This window comes from Leopardus geoffroyi, chromosome A2, assembly GCF_018350155.1.
Source record: "Leopardus geoffroyi isolate Oge1 chromosome A2, O.geoffroyi_Oge1_pat1.0, whole genome shotgun sequence".
NCBI classification, from domain to species: domain Eukaryota; kingdom Metazoa; phylum Chordata; class Mammalia; order Carnivora; family Felidae; genus Leopardus; species Leopardus geoffroyi.
In genome coordinates this window covers 38,854-62,451 of record NC_059331.1, presented here as the reverse complement: position 1 = coordinate 62,451, position 23,598 = coordinate 38,854, and the positions used below count along the sequence as shown (strand labels likewise).

At 59.0% G+C, this 23,598-nt stretch overlaps 1 protein-coding gene across 8 annotated transcripts; it reads left to right on the top strand.

Annotated features, from left to right (window-relative positions):
- The first annotated feature begins 68 nt into the window (after positions 1-68).
- MIER2 (MIER family member 2) lies at positions 69-23,545 on the top strand. Of its 8 annotated transcripts, XM_045491083.1 has the most exons (15): positions 69-164; positions 6,939-7,029; positions 8,196-8,338; positions 11,834-11,959; positions 12,462-12,585; positions 13,090-13,181; positions 13,688-13,757; positions 16,791-16,942; positions 17,992-18,073; positions 18,163-18,257; positions 20,436-20,560; positions 20,649-20,770; positions 21,649-22,078; positions 22,268-22,300; positions 22,529-23,545. In XM_045491083.1, exons 1-14 carry the CDS (start codon positions 156-158, stop codon positions 22,269-22,271), a joined length of 1,665 nt encoding a protein of 554 aa, XP_045347039.1. In that variant the 5' UTR covers positions 69-155; the 3' UTR covers positions 22,272-22,300; positions 22,529-23,545. The 8 variants fall into 8 exon arrangements, with proteins under 8 accessions (XP_045347039.1, XP_045347042.1, XP_045347043.1 ...); XM_045491086.1 differs by lacking the exon at positions 22,268-22,300 and having other exon boundaries at positions 21,829-22,078; XM_045491087.1 differs by having other exon boundaries at positions 21,829-22,078; positions 22,268-23,545.
- The last annotated feature ends 53 nt before the right edge of the window (positions 23,546-23,598 follow it).

The window sequence follows — 23,598 nt, the reverse complement described above, 5'->3', positions numbered from 1 at the left end:
ACTACGCGCCCGCCCGCGCCCCGCCCGCGCCCCGCCCCCGGCCCCGCCCCGGCCCCGCCCGGTGCCCCCGCCTTCCCGGGCGCCGCAGCCAATGAGCGCGCGGCTCCGCATCCGGGGATCCCGGCGCGGCCGCCGCCTCCCGCGCACACACGGCCATGGCGGAGGTGAGTGAGCGGGCCGGGGGAGCCGGCCCCCCGCCCCCGCGCGCCCGCACCCCCCGCCCCTGGGCCCGGCCGTGCGGGGGCCCCGGGCGCGGAGACCCCTGCCCCGGGGCGCGGAGGCTGGGCTCGGGGCGCCGCGCCCGTCGGGGCCCGAGGGGCGCGGAGCTCCGTCGGCGGCCGCCCCCGGCTCTCTTCCCCCCCCCCCCCCCCCGGTCGGCTGCCACATCGCGGGGTGCAGTGCGCATGTGCGGGCAGGGGGCGGGGGCGCGGAGTGGGGAGGGGAGGGGCGGGCCTGCGGGGAGAGGGCAGACTTGGGGTGGGGGCACGCGCCCCGCTCTCCGGCCGGGATTCCCCGGCACTCGCCCCCCACCCCGCTCCCCACCCCCCCCCCCCCCGGTTCCTCGTTCCTAGGCCCTGGACCCCCGGGGGCTCCCGGCGGCGTGCAGCCCTGCCCTCCCGGCGCTGGCCAACTTTGCGGAGTGCGCTCTCCGGGCGCGCGGTCGTGGCGCGCCGCGCTCTCCCGTCGGAACCCCGGGTGAGACCCGGCACAGCAGCCCGCTCGTGAGCCCCTCCCCACACCCCCCTCCGTGCTGGGCACCGCGCATTCGCTCCCACCAGGTCCCGAACGGGACTCGAACTCCGACATAGGGCCCGCCCTGCGTAGCGCCGGCACCGGGGTGCGCTGGGAGGGCCTAGGGCGTCGGGGCTCCCCCCCCCCCCCCCCCCCCCCCCCCCGCCTCCCCGGCGGGCAGACCAGCCTGGCCCGGCTGCTTCAAGTTACTTCTCGGAGCCTCCTGTCTCGGGCCGTGAAGCAGGCCCACGAACCCTTCCCCGAAGTCCTTGGGGCCAGATGTGTTTTCCGATGCAGAGGTTTTCCGATTTGAGGGTTTGTGGGGTGTGGAGCTGTGAGGGCTGATCTGATAACGCCTCGGATCGTTTGGGAAAACACAGTCAGCGAGTAGTTTCAAGTCCTGTCAAACCAGGGACGGGAAACTTTCACTTTTGGGCCTTTTTTAAACTTTGGAATGTTGGATAAGACTGGGTGCACTGCTCTGCTCTTGGGGCCCTACTGAGGATTAAAGGAGACTGCAGCTGCCAGGGCTCAGTAATGTGACTCTCAGCGCGACGTTTTAGTCTGGGGATGCAGCCGGTTGTCAGACTCAGCGCGCAACTCTCATCAAATGGGTAGCCCCGCCCCCCCCTCCCCGAGACCCAGAGAGGAGAAGGGGTCTACCCAGTGAGGCGCAGCAGGGTCGTGGGATACTCGGCATGGCTGTGGGGCCAAGGTGAGTTCTCTGTCTTGGCACGACGTGGGTAGGTGTTGTGCAGGGTAGACATGGCCATTCTCTCCCACCAGTGACCTTCTGAGGGGCAGCAACAGGCCCTGGTTTGCGCTAGAGGTGGTGTGGGTGTCTGGGTGCAAGGCGGGGCCTCACCAGCCAGTTGTGTGGGGTGGCTGGACCCGAAGGTTTCTTAGTTCTCCTTGCTTTGCATTTAGGGAAGCTGGTCTTGGGAGTCAGAGGCAGAAAAGCTAGGTGTCTCAGTGGCCTAGCGGGGTGTGGCGGTAGTGTCTTTGTGTCTGTGTGTGCTCCTGGCTCAGGGGCTGGGTCAGCCCCGAATTGGGTCAGCACTCTCGGCCTGGCAGGTGTGCTGTGGATAGACGGGGCAGACTCCCCAGCTGGCCTCCCCTGGGAGCTGTTGGGTTTGGCTGTTGACTCTGCCTTGCCTGGTGCAAAGGCCCTAGACCCTCACAGCAGCCAGCTGCCCAGGGTGTCCCCGTCCCACATGTTGACAGTGTGCAGTGGTGCATTTGAGTGAATTTGAGTTGGTTTCCTAGGAGAAGGTCTTTGTGTGAGATCCCCCACGTGCCTGGCTTGGTGCAAGGCCTGAGCGTCTGGCCATGAGCACAAACCTGATGGTGCCTGTCCTAAATGAAGGGCCTTGGAGTCTGGTCAGAGAGAGCCTGGTCAGTAAAGGGCCAAGAAGTGTGCAGATGTCAGAAGCGGTGAGCCACAGCCAGTCTCTGCCCAGGGGACCTGTTGCAGCGCTGGAACCTCTTAGTTCTGTGTGACCTTGGGCAGGTGACTGAATGTTTCAGAGCCTTGGTTTCCTCATCTCTGAAATGAGACCCTCCAGTCGAGAGCTCTCCCAAGATCTCAGCTCCGTGGCTTGCACGGGGAAGCTGCTGGCAATCGGCTGTGTCTAACCGGTACAGATGGCAGTTTGTAAGCTACTGGTACGTGCTTGATCAGTATTAGCCGCCTGATTGGTGTAGTTGCTGGAGTAGTTGTCAGCACCAGGAGAAAAGATGGGAGCGTTTCACACTGTCTTCCTCCTGGATATCGGTCTTTGAAAGACCCAAGTACACTTTGTCTTGTGCTTAAAACCCTCCACGGCTTTCCTTTGTCCTTAGGGTAAAGTGCATCTCCTCCCTGTGATCTCACCCCAGTGATGTGACCCTCACAGACCACCACCCCCGCCCCCACTCCTTCCATTCCCTCCTGTGGCGTAATGCCCTTGGGGAGACTCCGCTGCCCTGGTGTTGTCCCAGACCCCCATCGTGTCCCCTCAGTCCTGTGGGTGTCCACTCCCACTCGTTTGCTGTCCGTGTCCCCAGCTAGACTGGTGACGTGTGTGGGAGGAGACGGGCAGAACCTGTTTGTTGATGGACTGTGGTGCACCTGGCCCAGAGCACGTGTTCAGTAAGCGTTGGTCAGCTGGAGGAGGGTGGCGCCCCCGCAGTCAGTGGGGAACCAGGCAGTGCAACTGGCTGTGGGTGGAAGGTGTTCTGGGTAGCTGTCACCATGTAAGGAATCACTTTGAAAGTCAGTTGTTTATTTGTTTATTGAAAAAAAATTTTTTTAATCTTTTATTTATTTTTGAGAGAGAGAGACAGAGCGTGAGTGGGTGAGGAGCAGAGAGAGAGGGGGAGACACAGAATCCGAAGCAGCTCCAGGCTCCGAGCTGTCAGCACAGAGCCCGACGCAGGGCTCGAGCCCACAGACCACGAGATCGTGACCTGAGCCGAAGCCAGACGCTTAACCACCTGAGCCACCCAGGCACCCCTGAAATTCAATTTAAAATTACAGTTGTTTCATTGCTGTCTTTTGTGGTGCTGAGGGCTGGCTGGGCTCAGCCAGGCGGTTTTCACTCAGGGTTGCTCTTGGCGGTTGCAATGGTTGGTGGCTGGGGCTGGAGCCGACCCCCATGGAGGCAAGCTTCCTTGCTCACGTGTGGTTGGTGTTGGCTGTTGTCTGGGACACGGACACACGACCTTTGTGTAGCTTGGGCTTCCTCACAGCATGGCAGCTGAATGGCTTTGCCAGAAGGTACCAGATGGAACCTGGCTTGCATTTTAAGACCTGGCCTTGGAAGTCACATGGAGTGTGCCGCCGTCCCCCACCCTGCCTGAAGTCCCAGGCCCATCCAGATCCCCAGGGAAGGGGCACAGAATCCCACTTCTGGAGGGGGTGGCGTGTCAGTGTCCCAGAAGAGCTTGTGGGACGGGGTGTATGGGTGCGGCTATTTTGCAGAGTGGAATCTGCCACGGCATCATTGTGGGTTCTGCTTGGAAGTGTGGGAGGAGTCATACGCTGTCCCGGGAGAAGAGCTGCCCTGGCCTCCACATCTGAGCAGTCAGGGTCCCCTGAGTCAGGACTGGTGACCATGCCTGTCCTTCCCGAGGCTGGGGCCGCCCACTCCTCTGTGATCAAGTCTTTAGAATTCCTTTTCTTCCTCCCTCCTTTCCTTGTTTTTTACCCAGAATGTCCTCCACCCACTCCCCATCCTGTTTCTTCTTCCATTTTGGCAGAGTGGAGGGCTTTGACTCTGATGGAGACATCCAGAGTGTTCTGAACAGAGGAAGTAGAACCCCTGGGAACCCCAGGGCTTTCACTGAGAGGTCAGATGTTGGGACGGGGGGAGGGAAGAGAATCCACAAAGTCAGTGTTTCTTGGTGAGTTTTGAGGAACTTGGAGTCCTCTGGAAATGAACTTGGGGATCTGAGGCCACTGAGTCCCCTGTGGGGAGCAGGGTGCTCAGAGTCCTGCTCCCTCCTTGGGGGGTGGGGGGGTGGGAAGGAGCCTTCCAGACACTTGTCTTTGCTCCTTTGCCTGAGCTCCTCTGTCAGAGGGCAAGTCACATAAGGGCCACATCCTTCTCAGACCCTGCACCTCAGGTCTGGACTGGGAGCAGCGTTCTGTCTGGAAAAGGAGCCGTCCACACGCTGGCCTCTCTCGGCCTGCCCATCAGAGCTCTTGGTAGCAAGAGACAGAAAGCCAGCCTAGTTGCACTGGGGGAGGGAGCCCAGGGAGGCTGGAAACTCGTCACTGCGGAGGGTCCTAGAGAGGGTCCGTGTGATTTCGGAGGACACTTAGGGTGCGGGCTGAAGGGGAAGCCATCTGTGGCAGGCCACGCAGGCCACGGTGCTCTGTGTCCCCTGCCTGCTTCCAGCCCCCGCTGCCGCGTCTCAGCTCCACCCCACTGGCTCCTTTCCCCTCTGTCTGTGCTGCGTCTGCTGCCCCGACCGGGCTTCCTAACATACTCCCTGCTCCAGCCCAGAACCTCCCAGTGCTCCCGGCAGAGGCCGTGTACCATGCTACACTTCCTCCTGGAGAAGCTGGGGCCCCATGCCCACCAGGCCCTGTGCCCCTCATTTCTGCACCACGGTCCTTGTGAGCCCCTGCCTGCTGTGCTCCGGTGCCTGTGGCTTGGCTTTGCCTACCAGCTTTCTCTCCTGGCTGTGCTGTTCCTTCATTTATGCTGCCAGGTTTTTGAAGGGCCTCGGTCGGAGTTTGTAGTCGCTCTCCTTATGCGCTGTGTGAGCTAGGGCATGTGGCTCGATCTCTCTGAGCTTCAGTCCCTTTGTTTCTCTTAGGAGGAGGGTTACACAACCTCTTGAGGTTTTCTTGAGGACTCTGAGGAAATTCTTACTAAACTGCTGTTGTATGCTCTGAAAGTTTTATTAAATACTCTAGTCGTGTGTGTGCGTGCACGTACAGATGGCTTTGAGGAGGTATAATTCGTATACAGTTCGCTCATTTTAATGTGTACAATTCAGTGGTTTTAAGTACATTCAGAGTTGTATGACCATCAGCAGTCAACTCTAGAACATTCCATCTCCCCTGAAGCAAACCCTGTCTCTATCAGCCATCACCCCTGATCTTTCCTCACCTCCGGCCCCCACGAGCCCCCTTCCTGTCCGTGGATGGGCCTATTCTGGACGTTCACACACGTGGACTCACACCCTGTGTGGCCTCTCGTGTCTGGTTCCCTCCCTGAGCGTCGTGTGTTCAGGGTCCGTCCGCGGGGTGGCGGGTGTGGGCGCCTCGCTCCTGCTCGGGGCCAAGGGACGTTCCATTGTTCAGCTTTGGTTTGTCTGTTCATCAGCAGATGGACATTCGTGTTCTTTCCATCTTTGGCTCTCGTGAATGGTTTCGCCACGAATGCTCATGTGCAAGTGTTAGTGTAGATGTGTGGTTTCTTCTCCCTTGGGTGTCTTAGGGGAAGCAGGGCTTAACCCTTTCCCTTCCCCTCTTAGGTTTTCAGGTGGGGACTTAGACTGTCAAGAGACAGATGAACAAAGGAGAAACATGCACAGTTTATTAACCCAGCAGCACATGTGCTGGAGGAGTCAGATGAGTAACCCAAGGGGGTGGCTAGGGCTTGGACTTCTGAGAGCGTCTGCACAAAAGAACGATAAACTTGTATGGACTGTTACGACACAGGAGGACTTTGGGTCTGTCCAGGCAACAAGTCGTGGGAAGGTGGATGTGCAGGCTAGTTAGTAAGGTGTGTGTGTTCAGTGAGCTGGGTGCCCGGTCATCTTCAGTGCTAACCTGCTCCCTTCCTGGTTCGGGAGGGGAGGCACCCACACAGTGATTTACAGAGGTCGTCCTGTGTCTGTTCTTGCTAGTGTCTTCGTCCCAGAGTAGCCCTCACGTCAGAATGGCACACGTTGGGGTGACACACTCTGACCCCAAGGTGTCTAGCAAGCCGTGGAACTCCTACGCCAGCTGCTCCCCAAAGTGCTGGCTCCGTTTTGCATTTCCGCCTTTGATTTGCTTTCTTCTGATGAGCATTTCTTCATGTGCTCATTGGCCGTCTGTGTATCTCTTTGGAGAAATGTCTGTTCAGATGCTTTGCCCATTTTTAAGTTGGGTTATCTTTTCATTAACAAGTTGCAAGAGTTCCTTGTCTGTTCTCGACACAGGTCCTTTCTCAGCTGCACGGTTCGAAGGCCTCTCCCTGCTCTGTGGATTGCCTTCTTCAGTGATGGCCTTTCAAACAAAAGTTTTTCTTTAGATGAAATCTGGTTCATGTATTTTAACTCTTGGTGCCTTATCTAAGAAGCTGTGGCCTGTGTCCAGGGTAACAAAAGATGTATTCCTGTGTTTTTCTCTAAGACTTCTATAGTTTCATAGTTTTATGTCTTGGGGCACCTGGGTGGCTCAGTCGATTCAGTGTCCGACTCTGGCTCAGGTCATGATCTCACGGTTCGTGGGTTCGAGCCCTGCGTTGGGCTCTGTGCTGTCAGTTCAGAGCCTGGAGCCTGCTTCAGATTCTGTGTCTCCCTCGCTGTCTGCCCCTCCTCATGTGATTTTTGGACTCTGTCAGTTTCTGCACAGAAGCCAGATGAGATTCCTCCCATATGAGGCCACTTCTGAGGCCGCCTGGGGAGTTGGGCTCTGACCTGAACCTGCTCCCAGGTGGGATGCAAAGATGTGCCCCAGCGGGTCCTGGGCCCACCAGGCTAACCTTGCTTCTCTTTCTCCGCAGGCCTCCTCGCTGGAGAGGCAGAGCCCTCGCGTGGCCTCCTGCCTCACTCACAGCCTGTGCCCCGGGGAGCCCAGCTTGCAGACAACAGCAGGTACATTCCTTGCCCCTTCCTTCCTCCTTCCCAGGGCCACCAGGGCCTTTGTGGTTGTGACAGACAGAGTCCCACCCAGCCTGGCAGAGCCAGACACAGTGTGCTGGCTCCCCGGGCCCAGGGACAGGTATGTAGGCAGAGTGGCCAGGGCTCTCCCCATTTTCTGGTGCGGGCAGGGCTGCCCAGGAGAGGGCCAGAGTGCCTTACTCCTGGCATGTCTCGCTGGCCTGGCAGGCACCTTAGCCAAGGCCTCGGGCTGGAGCCGCTGGCCGCAGGAAAACTGGGAGCTTTGCTGTGGGTGAGCTCCTGGGTGCTGTGCACCCCTCCCAGGCTGGCTGTTGGCCCCCTTCCCGTCCAGCCTCAGCCTTCACCGCTCCCTGGCCTGGGGGGATTGAGCTCTAGCCATTCCCTTTTGCGTTTGTTTTCTTTAAATTTGACTTACTGAAGACCAGTATGGGGAGGGAGAGAGCAATGATCACATCCTGCTTCTTCTGGGAAAACCAGAAATCCGGTGACGTGCACCACACATTGGCCTGTGCGGGTGGCACTGGTGTTGCTCTGCCGAGGCAGCAGAAAGGACTGGCCTCGGACGGGCCTGCTGTGTGTGTCCTGCGGGCGTCCTGCCCGCACCGTGCTGGCCCCGCAGGCCCTCGTGGGTGCGCAGTCACCTGTGCGTTTCCGGAGTTGAGGGCCCCGCCAGGACTTCCGCTCTTCCTGCCCTCGCTCGCCTGGTGCTTATTTCTTCCCAGTGTGTGGGCTCTTGCCCACACCCTCACCGGTGTCTGTGGTTGGGGGACCAAGCAAGCGCCCAGGAGAACACATCCCCCCAAATGTCCAGAATTTGTGTGTCCAGTTAGCCAGGTGTGTTCTTCTCTCAGGGGTCGTTCTGTTGGGAGTTCCCACGTGGTAGACTGACCATGCTGGCCACTGGTGTGCACACGCGTCTGAACGTGCACGCACGTGTGCACACACACACACACACACACAGCCTTCTGCACGTGTATGCATGTACCGACACGTGCACATACCTGCAGGCTGTGGGCTTTGTCCCAGGTGACAGTGGGCCACTGTTGCGTCCTACCCCAGCCGTCCTCAGCCTTGCACGATGGCTGGTGTGTGTGGGGTGAGGGGTGGGGAGCTCACGCAGGCGGGTGTCTCCTCCACAGTGGTGTCCATGGGCTCTGCAGACCATCAGTTCAACCTTGTTGAGATCCTGTCACAGAACTACGGCATTCGGCAGGAGTGCGACCAGGCTGCAGGAGACCCAGGGAAGCCGGAGGGAGAGTTGGAGAAGGACTTCATCTCCCAGGTGCTTGGCTGAGCTCGTCCCCTGTGCCCCTGTGTAGGGGGAGCCCCCGGGCAAGGTCACGGTGTCTTCATTTGCTGAAGTAGTCTCGAAGCTCAGATTTCACAGGGACAAGTGCTGTGTGCACATCTGTTTGCAAAGCGCCAGGCACCGCGCTAGGAGCTGAGATGGTGGGGGCCGGGCCAGACCCGGTCGTGCCTCTGGGGCTTTAGGGTTCTAGGCACAAAACCCAGTGTCATCAGATTTTTTGGCCTCAGAACCCCCTCTGTGGCCTTCAAATGTTGGAGGATCTCAAGGGGTTTTGTGCGGGTTATGCAGTAAATCCATTGTTAATAGAAATAGCGTGTTTTTGTGAAAATGAAAAAACAGCTTTTCCCCAACCAAAGCAAGTTGGGGAGAAGAGCGGAACCGCTTTGTTTCTGTAAATGCCGAAGCGGATCCGAGAGCCCAGCTACTGTCTTGAAGGCAGATGTTGATGAGCAGTGATCTGTCCTCTTGGTTGGAGTGTAAACCTAGCTTCATACACGTCTGTTCTTGGAAGAGGAGAGCGCCTTCCCAGATCGTGGTGGATATCCCTGGACGCTGCCCCCAGAGCCAGTCAGTGGTGGTTCTGTAAAGGGGATTGATTGCAGAGGGGCTTCTGCCACATGCCCTGTGACCTTCCGTGCTTGGTTGTGTCAGGACCTGCTGGTGGTGGCCTTGCGGTGGCCCTTTATCCTCCTCGTCCGAGACACCTGGGGGGCTTCCGCACGAGAGATTTATTTCTGTCATAATCGTGGAGGCCAGAAGTCCGCAGCCAGGCTCAGGCATGGTGGTTTCTGCTGAGGGCCCTCATCCTGACTTCCGGTTCATTGCCTTCTCGCTGTGTCCTTGGGCTCGTGTCGGAGCGAGGGCGGGCTGTCTGGGGCCCGTTCTCTTGAGGACCTGACCCTCTTGGATCAGGGCCCCATCCTCACGACTCATTTCCCTGTAATTCCTTGTGTAAAGGCTCATCCCCACGTGCAGTCACATTGAGAGTTGGGGCTCTGGCGAGACACGAACATTTGGTTTGTTCAGTATCAACGCTGATCTCATCAAACATCTTTCAAGTATCGGGAATTTTTTTTTTTTTAAAGCAATAATCACGGGCTCTTTCTGCAGTTTGGTGCTGTGTGTCGCTCGGTGCCAATTTGGTCTTAAGACCAAAGGCTAGTCTTCTCTTCAGAAATGAAAACACGGAGGTTGCCTGGGTGGCTCGGTCGGTTGAGCGTCCGACTTCGGCTCAGGTCACGATCTCACGGCTCATGAGTTCGAGCCCCACGTCGGGCTCTGGGCTGACAGCTCGGAGCCTGGAGCCTGCTTCGGATTCTGTGTCTCCCTCTGTCTCTGTCCCTCCTCTGCTCACACTCTGTCTCTTTCTGGAAAATAAACAAACATAAAAACGTTAAAAAGAAGACAACAAAGAAAACACAGGTACCTGGGGGGCTCAGTCGGTTAAACGTCTGACTGTTGACTTTGGCTCAGGTCGTGATCTCAAGATTCCTGGGCTTGAGCCCCACATTGGGGCTCTGCACTCACAGCTAGAGCCTGCTTGGGATTCTCTCTCTCTCTCTCTCTCTCTCTCTCTCTCTCTCTCTCTCTCTCTCTCTGTGTCCCTCTCCTTTTCATGCCCTGTCTCTCTCAAAAATAAATAAATAAACAGTAAAGAAAAAAACAAAAGTTTAACATGAATTTAAAACTTCTCAAATCTAACCAAAAACTAAAGTCAGCCATTTATTAGTTGAATACCTTATCTAGGTTTTCTTCAGACGTAATTTTTAAAAACTGATTAGGAAGGAATATAACGTCCAAGGTAATTGTGGAAACACTGCCGTTCTGTATGACCTTCCCTAACAGGATCGTGAATTTATCAAGCACACGTTGTCAGATCCAGAGTTCCCAAAATTCTAATTTTTTCTTCAGGGACCGGAGTTTCACCCTTGTAGCACATAGTTGTTTGTTTGGACGTAACGGCCAACTTGGCCCGTGTCCGAAGGCGTCTGCGCCGGGCCAGACCGCTGTCACCTGCCAGCCGTGCCGTCCGGTACGAGTGCAGCGGGGAGCTCGGGACAGTGTGCGTCCGGCACGGCCGTGACCCTGGTGCTTCTGCACAACCCCTCGCTGCAGGGTGTGGCAGCCACTCTGTGTGCTTCCTGTCTCCTCACGCGGCAAATTGAACCACGGCTGCTCAGAGGGAGAGTTGATGAAATCAGTGATTTTGTACAGGAGATTCTGGAGCGAGAATGGCACGTTTACAGCTGAGTGGGTGGTGGGAGGCGCGCACGCTAACCGCTCGCACGCCTTGTGCTCCTGCCTCGACCGGAGGGTGCTGTGCCCCAACGTTGGCTCGCTCCCTTGGCACCAGCGCCAGCACAGCGAGAGCCGGAAGTCATGTCCTATTACCGTGAAAGTTGCCGTGCCTCTGGGACCCCCCAGAAAGGGTCCCGGGAGCCCAGGGGGTCTTTGGGCCACTGTGTTAATTCCCTAAGAAATGCACGGTTGGAAACTGTGGTGGAGGTGACGAATGTCCCTGTCAGTGGGGTCCCGTGAGGGTGGAAGGGGGACCTCGGGGTCAGTTGGGAGGGGGCTGGGCACAAGTTGGGTGTTCCTCCACGTGGACTTGGAGCCCCTCGGGGTGAGGGCAGGGCAGGAACTGGGGTACAGGGGAGGCAGGCATCTTGAGAGAATGAGAGGGAGGTCCAGGGAGCTGGAGGCTGGCTGTGACCCGCAGGGTCAGGGCGCAGTGTGGCTGGACAACACTGGCTTCAGGAGCAGAGAGGTGGGTGTGAGGAACAGCGACCAGCACTAGAGAGGAAGGCAGTGGTAGTTTTGTCTCTTCCTTCCCAGTCATCAAATGTCTCGTTCCTGTTTCTTGTCCTGTTACATTGGCCTGTAGTGTCTTACGGTGGGCTTGAGCCTCCCTTCTTGTTCAGATGGGATGGGGTTGCTCTGGTGGCTCGTTACCAACCCCTTGAGGGCTCACGGCACCTCTGTTACATGGATGAGGCAGACATCTCTCTACTTAGCATCTTGAGTTTTCGTTGTTGTTGTTGTTGTTTTGGTTTTTTCAATCAGAAGCAGATGTTGGATTTTCCCAGATGTTTCTTTCACGTTTATCAAGATGGTCTTGTTTTTCCCCATCTGATTTATTGACATCATAAGTTGTGATGGTAGATTTACAGGTATCGAGCCATCCTTGCATTGCTGGAGTTAAGCCTGGGCAGTACCGTGAAGGTGGAGAGGCCAATCCTGGCCCCACCCTTCAAGGCTGGTGACCTTGGGCAAATAGCTGACTTCTCTGGGAACAGGTGTCTTGTCCCTGCATCTGTTGGGGGTCGTAAGGGAGTCTTTGGTTGAAGGACTGGGCCTGGGGTCTGGCTGGAGTTAGCTGCTGTGAGTGTGACGAGGTGGTTCTGCTTGTGGTGGCCAATGTGGCTCAGAACCCCGAGCAGCCTCCTGACTCAGCCCTGGCCCCTGCAGAGCAGCGACATGCCCCTTGATGAACTGCTTGCCCTCTATGGCTATGAAGCGTCAGACCCCATCTCGGAGCGGGAGAGCGAGGGCAGTGACACCACAGCCAATCTCCCTGACATGACCCTGGACAAGGTGAGTGGACTGGGAGCAGGGTTCAGGGAGGACAGGCGAGAAGGCCCTGGCGCTCACAGAGGTGCTGTCGTGGCATCAGGCCAGGCCTACTGCTTAAAGAGCCCAGTCTGTTCCCCCGCCCCACTCCCCAGAGTCAGAGTTGATTCAGTGGTTGTGGCTTCCCACCCGTGGCTCAGGTGGCCACAGGCAGGGGCAAGAGAAGGGGCCGAGTGGAGACTGGTGTGGAGAAATGCCCTTGGGCCGGGCCCTCTGGGGCAGGTGTCAGGAGGGAGGGGCTCTGCTGACCCTGGGTGTAAGGAGTGGTCCCCTTGCCGGCCTGTCCTTGTGTGCCTGGCCCCTTCATCTTCAGAGCGGAAGGAACCACCCATGGGCGCTCTCGGGGCGTTTCCAGCGTGAGGCTGCTGCTGGTAGTCGCTGAGTGAGCGCGGTCACTTGTTATTAAGTGTCGTCTCGAGGTTGTTGAAACAAACCACAAAAACGTTCTTTGCTTTCTTGTTAAAAGGAACAAATAGCGAAGGATTTGCTTTCAGGGGAAGAAGAGGAAGAGACACAGTCCTCGGCTGACGACCTTACCCCGTCCGTGACCTCCCATGAGGCCTCCGATCTGTTTCCTAACCGGAGTGGACGTAGGTGTCCCGCCCACTCCTGCACTGTCCTTGGGGGCGGGCCACGCACAGCTCTGGTGATGCAGGGGAGGGGGCCCCGGGATGCTGGGGATCGAGGACTTGTGCACGGATGTCTGTTGCACCTGGATGTGTCCCGATCTCAGTCTGAGCTCCTCAGGGGCTCCTGTCTCCTTGCCTTGGCCTGTGAGCTGACACGAATGGCTTTGGTTTACATGAGGAGGGAATGTGCGGGTTCTTGTAGCTGACAGCCCGTCCCCTCAACTCTGCCTGCCTGTGAGGCCTGGCAGTGTGAGGTGCCTCCTGAGTCCCCTGTCCTGTGCCCTGTGCCCATCTCACACCCATCGCCTGTCCAGGGTCAGGCTCCTTTTCTGGAAGGGCAAAGTGTGGGGTCAGGTGGATGGAGAGTCGGGGGGAGGTGCAGGCAGTGGCCCTCCAGGGCCCACCAGCCAGTTAGGCCACTCAGACTGCCGTGGGCGCGACTCAGCTGTTCCCCTTTCCCCAAAGCCTGCTTCCTGGCTGACGGAGACAAAGAGCCTGGCTCCTCCACCTCGTCCGACACAGAGGAGGACCCTCTTCCTGCCAACAAGTGTAAGAAGGTGAGTGGCTCTGACCCAGCGGTGCCTTGAACCTGGATCTGTGCCCCTTGGGGGCAAGGCTGAGCACGTGGTTTCTGAGAGGGGAGCTGGGCTGCGGCCTGACCGTGCTGTTGGGGACTGAGACTCACACCTGCCGCTCTTGTCCCCGTCATGTGGCCTGAGGACCTGTCCCCGGAGTCCTGTCCCCGTGATGTGGCCCACGGTCCTGTCCTGGAGGTCCTTCTGGGGCCTTCAGACTGGACCTCAGAACCCTTGGGTCTTTGAGCCTCCCGCCCTGGCCACATGACAGCTATAGCAGACAGATGGATAAGTGGATGTAGACAGAGTCACTCACACGCACACACGTCCACCTCTGCCTCTTGTGCTCAAGGTCACAGGACTTGGTGTCTGTGGGCAGATTGCACAGATGAGCCCTGGGCTCTAGGCAGCCACCCAGGGACCCATGTCATCACCTTGTGGCCTGGCCTCCCATCACCCCTGAGTGTCCTGGGCCTTTGCCTTTGCAGGAGATCATGGTTGGGCCTCAGTTCCAAGCTGACCTCAGCAGCCTGCACTTGGACCGCCATGGTGAGAAAAGTAAGTGGGGCCTGGTGAGTGTGGGCTACAGGGAGGAGAGGACAGGAGAGCCCCAGTCCAGTCAGGAACGAACCTGCTGCATGCCTTCTTGGTGGGGGGATCTGCGGGGCCAGGCTCAGGCCAGGTGCCCCCTGCACCACCCTGAGCTTGTAGGACACTTGGGGCCAAGGCCAGGGCAGGAAGAGGTGGGCCAGTTGACGCCCCATCCCTGCTCACTTTCCTTCCAGCTTAGTGCTGTGTGGTCCTGCCACCCTGTGCAGCTGGTACCCCTCTGCTGCCCTCGGCTCACCCCTTCTGCCCCTTTCCTCCCTGCCCAGGTCACTGTCCTCGTCTCTCTGGGCATGCACACCTTTCCCCGCCTGGCCCTTCATGTGTTTGGACCTTGTCCCGAGTGTCCTCCAGAGACTGGGGTCTCTGTGCCTTGCACTGTTCCCCCTAGAACATGGGGTGAGGCTCAGGATGCTTGCCGTCCCGGACCTGATGTCTGTCTGTCCCCGATCCCCCTAGAACATGGGATGAGGCTTGTTGTGTTTCCAGATAGGCGTTGACACCTCCAGCTGTAGGTGAAGAAAATGGGACATGAAGTCACCTGGCTATTGGCCTGAGTCTTGTTTCCCGGGCCCCAAAGCCCCTGTGAGCCTGGGGCTGGCACTCATGGCCAGGGGTCTTTCCCAGGATGATTCAGCAGCTGAGACTGGCAGAGAGACGGGGCAGGCAGGGGAGATGTCAGGGGCTCTGGCTGGTGGCTGGGATGTGGGCTTGGTGGCACGTGGTTGCTGCACCATAAGCAGTTTGGGTAAAGGAGGGGCCGGGAAAGCTCAGGTCGGCTGGGTCACAGGGAGGTCAGGTGGAGGTCAGTCTGTGAGAGAAGCCGAGACTGTCCTCCAGAAAGAGGCACCAGCGCGCACTCCTTAGCTACACCCTTGGAGGGTCTTGAGAACGGGTGGACCCCAGTCTGGAACCGCAGCCTCAGTAGCGTCTGGCCTTTGGGCCTTTTCCTCTTCTGCAAGCCGGCCCTTGACCCCGAGGGGCTGGGAGCTGGCATCTCCCTTTGTGCTGCACCCGAGAAGAACCTCGATTGCGCTGTGCCCTGTTTCCTTCTGTGGACGGACCGCATGGCCCATCTCTTCTATTGTTGGTCGATAGCTACGGCTGGCACGTGTGGCCGCGAACGTGTACGTGTGTGTGTGTCTCTCTTCCCGGACAGATGGCTGGGAGCTGCACTGTCGGCTCATGTTTTGGTCAGGAGACACTTGTCAGGGGCCCCTCCGGCGACGTTCCGCGTCCCCGTGCACACGTGACAATGTGATGTTGACTGGAGCCCTCCTAGCGGGTGTGGAGGGGCGTCTCTTTGTGGCTGTAATTGGCGTTTCTCTGAGGGCGAACACGTTTACTGGCCGTTGCGTCTGTTGTGAGGCACCTACCTGCTTAAGGCTTTTCCCCACTTTGAAACCGGTGTGCCTCTCTCTCTCATTTGTGGCAGTCCCTCCTGCGCTCCGGTACGAGTCTGTCATCTGCCGCGTGTGCCGCCACGGCCCCTCCCGGGAGGCAGCGGCCAGGCTTTCACTCTGCCCACAGTGTGTGTGCCGGTGAGAAGTTTCTGTGCAAGACGTTCTGCTTTGTTTCCCTGCTGCACAGAAAGCCGAGGTTTGGCTTCATGTCCAGGGTGTGGTTGGAGGTGTGGGTCAGGACTGCTTTGACCCGTGTGGTGTGCCGCTGCTCCAGCACCGCTTCTGGAATGGTCCGCTGCTGCCCTGCCGGTCTCTCTAGCGGGACCCTGGCCATCAGCACGCTGTCTTACTGTTGCCGCTCAGAGGAAGTGGGAGACGACGCCAGGCCTCCACCCTCTGTAGCCTTGTTGTCCACACAAGTTGTGCACGGCTTGTCAGCTGCCTCAAGATGCCTGCCAGGATTGTGATCAGAGGTGCCCTGGACCCTGAAATGAATTTGTGCAGAATTGATCTTTGTGGTATTGACACTTGCCGTCCACACGTGTGGTTCTCTCTCGAACCCCAGCGGGGCCAGCCGTGGTTTTGCAGCAGTCCTGTGCATACTTTGTTTTCCTATTTGTGCTGCTTTACGAGAGGTTTTCAGAAGTTTCATGTGCACTTGATTTCTGTTAGAAGTGCAGTTTGTTTTAGTTGATCTTGTACGGTGTGACTTTGCTAAGCTCATTTACCAACTTTAATGTTTTGTAGGTTCTTTTGTATTTTCTTAGGTATTCGGTGGCATAACTTGCGATGGCTTTCTTTCTTCGCGAACTTTGTATTTTTATTTTTTTTCCTTGCTTTGTTGTACTGGTTTTTCCTCTAGGATCGAGAGGTGATAGAGGACGTTTTTCTCTTGTTCCCAAAGTTGGGGGAAGTGTTCAGTAACCCCTTTAGTATGCTGTTGGCTCTAAGCTTCTGTAGGTGCTCTGTATTGGATAAGGCGCCTGTGGGGCTCAGTCGGTTACATGGCCAGCTCTTGGTTTCAGCTCAGGTCATGATCTCATGGTTCATGAGTTCGAGCCCTGTGTTGCGCTCTGTGCTGACAGTGTAGAGCCTGGAGCCTGCTTGGGATTCTCTCCCTCCTCTCTCTCTGCCCTTCCTCACTTGCGCTCATGCTCTCTCAAAAAATAAATAAATAAACAAACATAATTTTATCTGTAGAGGAGAAAGTTCCCTCCTGTTAGTAGCTGACAGTTTTTACCATGAACGAGTTGGACTTGTGTCAAGTGTTTTTTCTGAGTCTCTTGAGATGGTTGGTTTTTTTTCCATCCTGTTCGTGTAATGCTTTACATTGATAGATTTTCAAACATTAAACCAACCTCGCGTTCTGGAGTAAACGCTAGTTGGTCGTGAAATAGTATCTTTTGATGTCTGTGTGTATGGTCTTCGTGGTGGAAGAACCAGGGGAGTCCCCTGGAAGGAGCTGAGGTGGCCTGCCCTGACAGGTGCTTCTGACGGGGCCACTGGAAGAGGGGCGCGTGAGCTCCGGAGGCGGGTGCGGGCCGCGTGCCTGTGATGTGACCCTGGCTCTCCTTCTCCACAGTCTATGAGAATGACGACCAGCTGCTTTGGGACCCCAACGTCCTCCCTGAGAGGGAGGTGGAGGAGTTCCTGTACCGGGCAGTGAAGCGCAGGTGGCACGAGATGGCTGGGTCTCAGCTCCCGGAGGGAGAAACGGTGAAAGACAGCGAGCAGGTGGGGCTGCCACAGGGGCGCAGAGGGCGGCAGCGCTGTAGTACCCTGAGTCAGAGGGCAGGGCCCACGCAAGGGCGGGAGGGGGTTTGGGAGGTGCGCCGGTGTGGTCGTGTGATGGTGGCAAATTGAGATGAAAAACAACTTGTCAAGGGGGAAATGATGGTATAAACACCCCGATATCCCAACCCCGGTGGCGGTGTGAACGTCCCTGACATTCCCCACCCCAGTGGGGGTGTGAGCGCTCCTGGTATCCCTGCCCCGATGGGGGTGTGAGTGCTCCCTAATGTTGTCCCCCCACTCTGGTGGGGGTGTGAACGTCCCTGACATTCCCCATCCCGGTGGTGGTGTGAGCGCTCCCGGTATCCCCACCCCCATGGTGGTCTGAATGCCCCCTGATGTCGTCCCCCCACCCCCAGGTGGTGGTGTGAACGTCCCTGACATTCCCCACCTCAGTGGGGGTGTGAGCGCTCCTGGTATCCCTGCCCCGATGGGGGTGTGAGTGCTCCCTAATGTTGTCCCCCCACTCTGGTGGGGGTGTGAACGTCCCTGACATTCCCCATCCCGGTGGTGGTGTGAGTGCTCCCGGTATCCCCACCCTGGTGGCAGTGTGAACGTCCCTGACATTCCCCGCCCCGGTGGGGGTGTGAGCGCTCCCGGTATCCCCGCCCTGGTGGGGGTGTGAGTGCTCCCGATATCCCCGCCCTGGTGGCGGTGTGAACGTCCCTGACATTCCCCACCCCGGTGGCCGTGTGAGCGCTCCCGGTATCCCCGCCCCGGTGGGGGTGTGAGCGCTCCCGGTATCCCCGCCCCGGTGGGGGTGTGAGTGCTCCCGATATCCCCACCCTGGTGGCGGTGTGAACGTCCCTGACATTCCCCACCCCGGTGGCCGTGTGAGCGCTCCTGGTATCCCTGCCCCGGTGGGGGTCTGAATGCCCCCTGATGTCGTCCCCCCCGCCCGTGGCGGTGTGAACGTCCCTGGCTGTTACTCCGGGGTGGGTTGGGTGGGACGAAGCGGGCAGGTTGGAAGAGTGAGCGTGGCGTCCCCCCAGGCACTTTATGAGCTGGTGAAATGCAATTTCAACGCAGAGGAGGCTCTGCGGAGGCTGCGATTCAACGTGAAGGTGATCCGAGGTGAGTGTGCAGCGCCACCTCTTCCCGCTCTCTCTGTTGTCACGTCCTGGGCACTGCTGATGCCGTCGTGCCCTCCCTCCTGCTTGCAGATGGATTCTGTGCTTGGAGCGAGGAGGAGTGCAGGAACTTTGAGCATGGCTTCCGAGTGCACGGGAAGAACTTCCACCTGATCCAGGCCAACAAGGTGAGGGTGTGGCCTGCCCTGCTCCCGCCGGGGCCCCACCAGCTACGCCTTGGGGCTGCGAGCAGCTTGGGAGCCCAGGCACGTCGCCTTCACCCCCCAGCGAGCTTGAGACTCACCAAGCCCAGGGCGGGCCCCTCTGAGCCGTGGCTGAAGCGCTGTCGCCTGCCTCTGGCTTGCCACACGTCCCTTGATGTCTTGCTCTGGTTCCTCTGCTGACGTTTGCTGGGCCACCTTCCGGTCCCCAAGAGAAGGCTCCAGTTTGGGGAGAGACATTGCCTCGAGGTGGACTCTAGCAGTCTTGTCTGCTCGCGATTCCTCGGTGCTGCCCTGCTGTTCCTTGAAGTAGAGCCTGTTGGTTGGTGTGGTGCCCACCCCCAGCCTGGACTCCACCCTCTGCCGCTTGCCTTGCGGTCTGAGGGTCTCTGCTTTCCTCAGAGGACTCACCCACGGCAAACACTCATGACCAGGGGCACAGCTGAGTGCCGGGTTCCCCTGCCCTCCCCCCCCCACCCAGACCTGGGTCTCTGCTGGTCCCTGCACATCCCTCGGTGATGCCATCTGCCCGTGGCTTCGTGCGTCATGACTCCCAGATTGACCTCTTGGCAGAGCCTTGGCCCCTCTGGTGTGCAGCCTGGGGGACATCTACCTGGGCACATGCCTGTGGCTCCGTCTCACCGTGGCTCCCCCACCTCACCCGTCATCCAGTCTGCTGTCCTCTGTCTAGGGCTACTAGTGTGGCTCCTTCCCGCTGCTCATGGGGACGTATGTAGTAGAGAAGGGCCTGGCTGAGGCCAGGCTCGCATTCAGGCCTCGGCGTCTTCTCCCGGGAGGTTGGAGTGAATGAGGTGCCTGTTGGGGGCCAGGGGCCAGTGGAGAGTCCGGGGGCTGATGGTGCTCAGCTGACCATGCCCAGTGCTGTGACAGGCAGTGCTTGATTCTCTTGTCACATCTGTGCCCTGTGGCCTGATGCAGCTCCCTGCTCACTGCGTTTTCACCACAGCCCAGGCCACTTTCGTAAGCATGGCACTGTCGGCACAGTGCCGTTTCCTTTGCGTGCCGTCAGCCACGTGCCTGCCCACCCTGGTTACGGCTGTGGCCTCCTTCTCCGGGCACTTCCGGTTTTTGCTGGAGCTGGCCCCAGGGAGATTGCACAGGACTTCATCCCCTGGCAAGATGGGTGTGTGAAGGGGTCTCACTGAGAAGATGAGACCATCTACGTGTGCCCCTGTCCCTGCTGGTTTCCAGACTCGTCCTGGGCACCAGTGTCTGGTCCCTCATCTTGGCCAACAGTGGTGTGGACTCTGGTGCCATTGCCCTCTGCAGGCACAGCCCTGGGCTTGCTGTGGGCTGGTCCTCCAAAGTGGGAAGATGCCCTGTGTTGTCAAGAGAGGGTTTTTAAACATTTGTTTCTAACGCAAGTATAGTTGGCACGTGATATCGTATTGGTTTTGGGTTGGACAGTTCTGTGCGTCAGTCAGCGCTCACCCCAGTAACGTAGTCGCTTTCTGTTGCTCTGTAACCTTGTTACGCTTCGTTGACCATGTTCCCTGGGTTGTACATTTCATTTCTGTGACTTTTCTTCCCCACAAGAGGTTTTGTAAATGGAGGGTCCAGCTCCCTGCCAGACGTACTTGTGTGCTTCCCTTCCCGGGATACCGTACACACAAAGTTATTTTCGCTTTTCCCTGTTGTGTTGTGGAGCTGGGTTCACGAACCCGTGGCGTGTGCCTTAGTGGTGTCTGGTTTGCCCTCGTGGGCAGCTCTCCCCTGCTGTTGTGACCCTTTGCACTTGGTGGGAAAAGCAGGCTTCCGTCCCTGTGTCTGCACCAGCACCTTTGCTCCCCCTCTCTGCTGGGCGACAAGGTGGATGCCGCTGTCTTTGGGAGCTAGTGGTCTGGAGCGAGGGAGGTGGGCACTGGATGTGTGGATCTGGGGTGAGTAACGCGGTTCTGGCTCCACACCAGTTAGGGGGTGGGATGGGGCGCCGTCCTGCTTCAGGAGAGGGGATGCCCCCCGGGGGCGGGTTGGAAGCAGGCGATGGGGGCTGCAGGCAGAGTCTTGCTTTGTCCAGGAGCGGCAGGGGCCGGGACCTGTCCCTGCTGTTCTGGAGGCAGAAGGGGCTGGCGGGTGAGGACAGTGGGGTCTGGGGGCCGCGGTGACCGCTGGGCTCGCTCGCAGGTACGCACGCGGTCTGTGGGCGAATGTGTGGAGTACTACTACCTGTGGAAGAAGTCCGAGCGCTACGACTACTTCTCCCAGCAGACGAGGCTGGGCCGGAGGAAGTACGGCCCGTCTGGAGCCACGTGCGTGCCGGGGGTGGGCATCCCAGGCGGACACCTCCCACCTGAGGCTGTGTCTCCCACCGCCCCTCACCGTATGCTCCCCCCGCAGGGATGTAGACCAGGACCTGGACAGCAGTGACCCTGATGGCCGCCCCCACTCCTCACCGCCTCTGCCCCCTGCTGCCGACAGCCTGGGCTCTGAGCAGGACCCCCTGGCACGGATGCACACAGGTGAGAATACGGGGTGGGTCCCTGCTCTTGGGGGAGCCCCCTCCTCACTGGTGCCCTGACACGGGCCCCAGGAGCTCTCAGGGCTGGGCTCCGGGAGCCAGCCGGTGCCCGTCTACCCCGGTATGTTACCATACGTGGGCAGCCACATGCACGAGTGGCCGTGGGGACTTGTTACGTGGAGGGGAACTTTGTGCCCCACGGCCTGAAGTGGGGGCCCCTCTGCAGGCCCCAGGTGCCATGTGGGAGGTCAGATGGGTGTCCAAGCCTCTCTGGCATCCTGGGCTTAGGGCCACACGAGAGCAAGACAGGGTCTGGCTCAGGACTGAGTTTCTGACAGAGGCCACAGAGATAACGGTGGGGACCTTGGTTCTGGGAGCCTGTGGTCCTGTGGGCTTTAGATCGTCCCTGGTCCCTGAATCTGGCAGGTTCCATGGTTTGTCCGAAAGGGGGACCACATCTACCTACCCCCCGGGACTGCTCGTCATGAACCTGTGCACAAAGGGTTCTCAAATTCCATGTTTAGCTGTTCTTTGCATCCAGGCGTCTTCCTTTGAACCTGTTTCGCTCTGATCTGATTTGGAAAATGGGGGTCAGTACCTCCCAGGGCAGGGCTGTTAGCCCAGGCACACAGTTTCAGTACGACCGGTTTCCTTTGTGTCTGTCTGTATTTTCTGTCTTTGCATGAAAACGCCTTCTTGCAGAGGGGTCCTCAGGCTTCGCCGGGCCCCGCAAAGATTGGGCAGGAGCCCTGCACAGGCTGTAGGAGGCACAAGTGTGATTTTAACTGAGTGCCCCTGAGCCAGGATGGCTCTGGGTCCCAGGAGGGCTGGTGTGGGGTGCCATTGGGGGCCCGGCCTCAGCTGTGTTCTCCCCCGCAGAGCCGCTGAGCGTAGACAGCGCGGCCGGCAGTCTTGGTGAGCCTGGGGAGAGCTCCGACAGCCTCCCGTCCTCGGAGCCAGGGCCTTGTCCGTTTCAGCAGCTGGACACGCCCCCAGCTGTGCCCCTGCCCAGGCGGCCCCCAGCCCTGGCCGAACCAGCCTTCTACCCCCCGGCCACAGCCACTCCGGAGCCCAGCACCAGCCCGAGATTGGCTGTGGACTTGGCCCTGCCGGGGGCCCTCCCCGAGGAGCTGCCCCTCATCTCTAGCCACGTGGATATGAATGGAGAGTCTGAGGAGGCTGTGGCCCCAGCACAGGTGGCCTTGTCGGTCACTGAGTTTGGACTCATCGGCATTGGGGACGTGAATCCCTTCCTGGCCGCCCACCCAGCGTGCCCAGCCCCCGGGCTGCACTCGGAGCCCCTGTCACAGTGAGTGCGGCCCCTGCCCCGGGTCCCCATGCCCAGCTGGAGTGTCCCCCAGCCTTAGGCTGAGCTTTGGAGAGGGGAGGGATGTGCCCCCGAGGGCCCGAGGATGGCATGGCCATGTGGAGCAGGCTCTGTTGGTTTCTTTACTTTTATTCTCTACTTTTAATTTGGCTTATTTATTTTTTTGACTAGGTAATACACTCATATGGTTCAAAACCCAAAAAGGTACAAACGGGGCCAGTGCCAGGCTCCTCCCACCCCTGCCCCGGCCACCAGCCCTCCCCAGGCGCCAAGGACAGTGCTGCCTTGGGGAGCCTGTCAGCCAGCACGAGTGAAAACACGGTCTGCTGGGGGCGGCAAGGTCGGGAGCCACGGTTTCAGCCCACGGCGCCGAGGCCGTGCCTTCGGTGGGACTGGACTGACCCTCACCCTCTCTCGGTCTCTCCCTTGCAGCTGTAACGTGATGACGTGTTGAGCTCTGGCCGCGGGCGGCACGTGTGGCCCGGACTGGACGCGGGGCCACCGCGGGGCCTGCCTCTGCCAGTCTTCCCGACCCCTCCCCTCCTCGTGGGTCCCGGGTCACGCCGCCTCTGCTTCAGAACGCGTCAAGGACGGGGGTGAGCGGTGGCTGGGACGCTGCCCTGCCCTCCTCACACACAGACTGGCGCTCTCCGTGCCCAGCACCACTGTTCGTGCTGTCCAGGCCGCTGCCCCCACTGCAGGACCCGCCAGGCAGCTGGATGCAGAGGGCCCGGCCCCGTCTAGCCAGCAGAGGAAGGTGTCCCTGCCCCATCGGGGAGGTGGGAGATGGGGCGGGATGCTGCCCCACCAGCAGCCTCCGCCCGGGGCGCCCTCGGCCCTCCGCTTGGCTCTGTCTCCCTGCACCTGGCAGGGCCTCAGGCTGCCCCAGCTCGGGGGTCGTGGGCAGCTGCTACTCGGTGCCAAACCCCTTGGGGCACAGAGCCATATACCTCGATGTCGGCCCCGCCCACCCTCGACCTCCACCCTGCTCTCCTCGTCAGGAAAAGCCGCACTTTACCCCACACCTGCCTACCCCCTCTCTCCAGCCAGGAGTAGCCTCGGGGGTGGGGTCGAGGGGACAGGTGACCCCCTGCCCCCCCGCCCCCTTGGTACCAAGGCACCGAGGGGGCTGGCTCCAGTCCGTTCCCCTGACCCCGTGGGTCATATTTCTGTTGAAGCTCCCCAGCAAGATGGTTTGGGGGCCCGGTCCTTCTTTTTCCCAGCTTTCCTCATTTTATTTATGTTTCTGTTTACAAATTGGAGTGGGGTCCTCCATGGGGCCAGGGCAGTGCTCCCCAACCCCCGGGTGTCACCAGGAGAGGGTTTTGGCTCGAGCCCGTCTGCAGAGTTGGCCTCGACCTTCCCTCACCCCACCAAGGACCACACTGTGAAGTGATAACTGCCTTGAATCCCTTGCTGTTTTATTTATTAAACTTGATTTGAAGCCCATGGGTGCCTTGTGCTGTTGGGAGGAGGTGCTGGGGACCGTGGGTCGTTTGGTG